General features: G+C 48.8%; 2 protein-coding genes across 2 annotated transcripts in view; one reads left to right on the plus strand and one right to left on the minus strand.

Annotated features, from left to right (window-relative positions):
* LOC308700016 (epithelial membrane protein 1) overlaps window positions 1–4292 on the plus strand; it is a 15770-nt gene extending 11478 nt beyond the window's left edge. Inside the window, exon 5 of the mRNA XM_081381291.1 lies at window positions 3422–4292. Coding sequence (XP_081237417.1) covers window positions 3422–3582 — 161 coding nt within the window. The 3' untranslated portion in view covers window positions 3583–4292. The remainder of the gene's footprint in view (window positions 1–3421) is intronic.
* Window positions 3985–5000, minus strand: part of gsg1 (germ cell associated 1) — a 5849-nt gene continuing 4833 nt past the window's right edge. Inside the window, exon 6 of the mRNA XM_081381279.1 lies at window positions 3985–4941. Within this exon, the coding sequence (XP_081237405.1) occupies window positions 4497–4941 (445 nt within the window). The 3' untranslated portion in view covers window positions 3985–4496. The remainder of the gene's footprint in view (window positions 4942–5000) is intronic.

Genomic DNA, 5000 nt, shown 5'->3' on the forward strand with positions numbered 1-5000 from the left:
AGGTTCTCAGGCCTGATTGGTGGAGAGCTGCAGAGATGGTGGTTCTTCTGGAAGGTTCTCGGGCCTGATTGGTGGAGAGCTGAGAGATGGTTGTTCTTCTGGAAGGTTCTCAGGCCTGATTGGTGGAGAGCTGCAGAGATGGTGGTTCTTCTGGAAGGTTCTCAGGTCTGATTGGTGGAGAGCTGCAGAGATGGCTGTTCTTCTGGAAGGTTCTCAGGCCTGATTGGTGGAGAGCTGAGAGATGGTTGTTCTTCTGGAAGGTTCTCAGGCCTGATTGGTGGAGAGCTGCAGAGATGGCTGTTCTTCTGGAAGGTTCTCAGGTCTGATTGGTGGAGAGCTGCAGAGATGGCTGTTCTTCTGGAAGGTTCTCAGGCCTGATTGGTGGAGAGCTGCAGAGATGGTGGTTCTTCTGGAAGGTTCTCGGGCCTGATTGGTGGAGAGCTGAGAGATGGTTGTTCTTCTGGAAGGTTCTCAGGCCTGATTGGTGGAGAGCTGCAGAGATGGCTGTTCTTCTGGAAGGTTCTCAGGTCTGATTGGTGGAGAGCTGCAGAGATGGCTGTTCTTCTGGAAGGTTCTCAGGCCTGATTGGTGGAGAGCTGCAGAGATGGCTGTTCTTCTGGAAGGTTCTCAGGTCTGATTGGTGGAGAGCTGCAGAGATGGCTGTTCTTCTGGAAGGTTCTCATGCCTGATTGGTGGAGAGCTGAGAGATGGATGTTCTTCTGGAAGGTTCTCAGGCCTGATTGGTGGAGAGCTGAGAGATGGTTGTTCTTCTGGAAGGTTCTCAGGCCTGATTGGTGGAGAGCTGCAGAGATGGTGGTTCTTCTGGAAGGTTCTCGGGCCTGATTGGTGGAGAGCTGCAGATATGGCTGTTCTTCTGGAAGGTTCTCAGGTCTGATTGGTGGAGAGCTGAGAGATGGTTGTTCTTCTGGAAGGTTCTCAGGCCTGATTGGTGGAGAGCTGCAGAGATGGCTGTTCTTCTGGAAGGTTCTCAGGTCTGATTGGTGGAGAGCTGCAGAGATGGCTGTTCTTCTGGAAGGGACTCAGGTCTGATTGGTGGAGAGCTGCAGAGATGGCTGTTCTTCTGGAAGGTTCTCAGGCCTGATTGGTGGAGAGCTGCAGAGATGGTGGTTCTTCTGGAAGGTTCTCAGGCCTGATTGGTGGAGAGCTGAGAGATGGTTGTTCTTCTGGAAGGTTCTCAGGCCTGATTGGTGGAGAGCTGCAGAGATGGCTGTTCTTCTGGAAGGTTCTCAGGTCTGATTGGTGGAGAGCTGCAGAGATGGCTGTTCTTCTGGAAGGTTCTCAGGCCTGATTGGTGGAGAGCTGCAGAGATGGCTGTTCTTCTGGAAGGTTCTCAGGTCTGATTGGTGGAGAGCTGCAGAGATGGCTGTTCTTCTGGAAGGTTCTCATGCCTGATTGGTGGAGAGCTGAGAGATGGTTGTTCTTCTGGAAGGTTCTCAGGCCTGATTGGTGGAGAGCTGAGAGATGGTGGTTCTTCTGGAAGGTTCTCAGGCCGGATTGGTGGAGAGCTGCAGAGATGGTGGTTCTTCTGGAAGGTTCTCAGGCCTGATTGGTGGAGAGCTGAGAGATGGTGGTTCTTCTGGAGGTTCTCAGGCCTGATTGGTGGAGAGCTGCAGAGATGGTTGTTCTTCTGGAGGTTCTCAGGCCTGATTGGTGGAGAGCTGCAGAGATGGTGGTTCTTCTGGAAGGTTCTCAGGTCTGATTGGTGGAGAGCTGCAGAGATGGTGGTTCTTCTGGAAGGTTCTCAGGCCTGATTGGTGGAGAGCTGAGAGATGGTGGTTCTTCTGGAGGTTCTCAGGCCTGATTGGTGGAGAGCTGCAGAGATGGTGGTTCTTCTGGAAGGTTCTCAGGCCTGATTGGTGGAGAGCTGAGAGATGGTGGTTCTTCTGGAGGTTCTCAGGCCTGATTGGTGGAGAGCTGCAGAGATGGTGGTTCTTCTGGAAGGTTCTCAGGCCTGATTGGTGGAGAGCTGCAGAGATGGTTGTTCTTCTGGAAGGTTCTCAGGCCTGATTGGTGGAGAGCTGCAGAGATGGTGGTTCTTCTGGAAGGTTCTCAGGCCTGATTGGTGGAGAGCTGCAGAGATGGCTGTTCTTCTGGAAGGTTCTCAGGTCTGATTGGTGGAGAGCTGCAGAGATGGTGGTTCTTCTGGAAGGTTCTCAGGCCTGATTGGTGGAGAGCTGAGAGATGGTGGTTCTTCTGGAGGTTCTCAGGCCTGATTGGTGGAGAGCTGCAGAGATGGTTGTTCTTCTGGAAGGTTCTCAGGCCTGATTGGTGGAGAGCTGCAGAGATGGCTGTTCTTCTGGAGGTTCTCAGGCCTGATTGGTGGAGAGCTGCAGAGATGGTGGTTCTTCTGGAAGGTTCTCAGGCCTGATTGGTGGAGAGCTGAGAGATGGTGGTTCTTCTGGAGGTTCTCAGGCCTGATTGGTGGAGAGCTGCAGAGATGGCTGTTCTTCTGGAAGGTTCTCAGGCCTGATTGGTGGAGAGCTGAGAGATGGTGGTTCTTCTGGAGGTTCTCAGGCCTGATTGGTGGAGAGCTGCAGAGATGGCTATTCTTCTGGAAGGTTCTCAGGCCTGATTGGTGGAGAGCTGAGAGATGGTGGTTCTTCTGGAAGGTTCTCAGACCTGATTGGTGGAGAGCTGAGAGATGGTGGTTCTTCTGGAGGTTCTCAGGCCTGATTGGTGGAGAGCTGCAGAGATGATGGTTCTTCTGGAAGGTTCTCAGGCCTGATTGGTGGAGAGCTTCTCAGGCCTGATTGGTGGAGAGCTGCAGAGATGGCTGTTCTTGTCCTCTCTCTACAGAGAAACGCTGGAGCTCTGTCAGAGGGACCATCGGGTTCTGGGTCTCCTCCCTGACTGAGGCCCTTCCCCCCAGATCTGCAGAAATGTGTCTGTACCCTTCCCCAGATCTGGGCCTCGATACAATCCTGTCTCGGAGCTCTACAGACAATTCCTTGGACTTCATGGCTTGGTTTGTGCTCTGACATGCACTGTTAACTGTGGGACCTTATATAGACAGGTGTGTCTTTACAAATCATGTCCAATCAACTGAATTTACCACCGGTGGACTCCAGTCCAGTCGTAGAAAGATCTCAAGGATGATCGGTGGAAACGGGATGCACCTGAATTTTAAGTGTCATGGCAAAGGCTGTACATGTGATTTTTTAGTTTTTTCGTTTTTTTTTAAATAAAATTTGCAAAGATTTAAAACAAACTTCTTTCACGTTGTCACTATGGGGTATTGTTTGTAGAATTTTGAAGGAAATAATGCATTTAATCCATTTTTGAATAAGGCTGTAACATAACAAAATGTAGAAAAAGTGAAGCGCTGTGAATACTTTCTGGATGCACTGTACACTCACTCTTTCTCACTCACACACACTCACTCACTGCTTGTGTTCTTCAGTTCTGTGCATCATGATTGCGGCCTCCATCTACACGGACATCTTCCATAAGGACGAGCAGAACGGCTGGTACGGAGCCTCCTTCATCCTGGCCTGGATCTCCGTCTGCCTCACCTTCCTCTCCTGCATCACCTACTTCATCCTGCGCAAGAAAACTGCGTGAAGAACAACACACACACACACACACACTCAAAGACTACATGACAAACACACACACACTGTCCATCAGCAGATCTTTAAACGCTTGTGTTGTTTTCATGCTTTGGTCTCAGGCTGCACTCGAGTGTTTCAGAGCATCTGCAGATCAACATATGATTATATAGATGGATGTAATCTTAGAGACATACAGAGTCTAAATCACTCCTCATTTCTCACATCAAGCCCCATAAACACATGGGTGATTCTTTACCTCAAAACACTTCTGCAAACCGTTTGTTTCTATGTTAAAACATTTATCATGTGTCCTGAACTAAAGATCTGATCTGGGCTTTAGTCACTTTGGATTTTGTCAATTTAAGCATTTAATTGTTGGTCACTGCAAAAGACAACATGAAATAACTGATTTGATTTAAAAATGGCTTTTTATTTTGTACAATAAATAATTTCATCACGATTAATAAGACCTGTTGGCATATAATAGAGACATGTTGGCATATTTGAACAACTTTTAGAGTTTGGGAATCTTTAATAAGTCGATGGAAAATGTCCCCAAATGGAAAAATCTCCAACATTTATTTCAAGATAATTCTGTCACTTTGTTTTACATGGAATAATGTATTTCTTTTGATGTTTTCTGATGAAAGCAACTTTAGAGTCTTGTAATAATTAAAATATTAACAGCAAATATCAATAAAGCATATAGTTTATTGTTTATTTACAGAATGAAGTGGAATTTCTTCCTCAATGACAGTGTGAATATTTCAAAGGGCAAAACTACATCACAAAAAAAAAAAAATTAAATACATTTATATTTGCATGAAGAGATGGTGTTTAGTTTTTCATTAAAAGTTTGGACAAGGAGTTGAAACTGTAACTACTTTAATAGATAGAAACAGAAACACAGTACAGATGAACAGATCAGAGCGGGCTGAACTCTTCCGAACACTGAGACACAAAACTCAGCGGTGACGGAACATAGAGCGATGGGGAGAGAGGGGCGGGGCTGGGCAAGATGTGGGCGGGGCCAAGTGACAGTTGTGAGAGAGGGGCGTGGCATGGTGAGTGAGGGGCGGGGCTGTGCGGTGTGGGGCTGTGCAAGAAATGGGCGGGGCCAAGTGACAGTTGGGAGCGAGGGGCGGGGCACGGGGAGCGAGGGGCGGGGCAGGCCGGAGGGGGCGGGAGCGGAGCGCTGAAGTACGGAGACAGAGGCGAGAGCGACGGCGGCTGCGAGGGGAAGGTGAAGTTCCTGCAGGGGTAAAACACACTCCTGTTCTTGGGTCCCCCCATCAGAAAGATCTTGGTGTAGTTGTTGAGCGTGGACACGCCGGACGACATGCAGCAGGTAAAGGCCACCCACGCCACACTAGCAAACACGAGACACAACGTCAGAAACGAGCACAAGACACTGCGTGAGAACATGTT

This window comes from Scardinius erythrophthalmus (genome assembly GCF_964197995.2).
Source record: "Scardinius erythrophthalmus genome assembly, chromosome: 1".
In the NCBI taxonomy this organism is placed as follows: Eukaryota; Metazoa; Chordata; class Actinopteri; order Cypriniformes; family Leuciscidae; genus Scardinius; species Scardinius erythrophthalmus.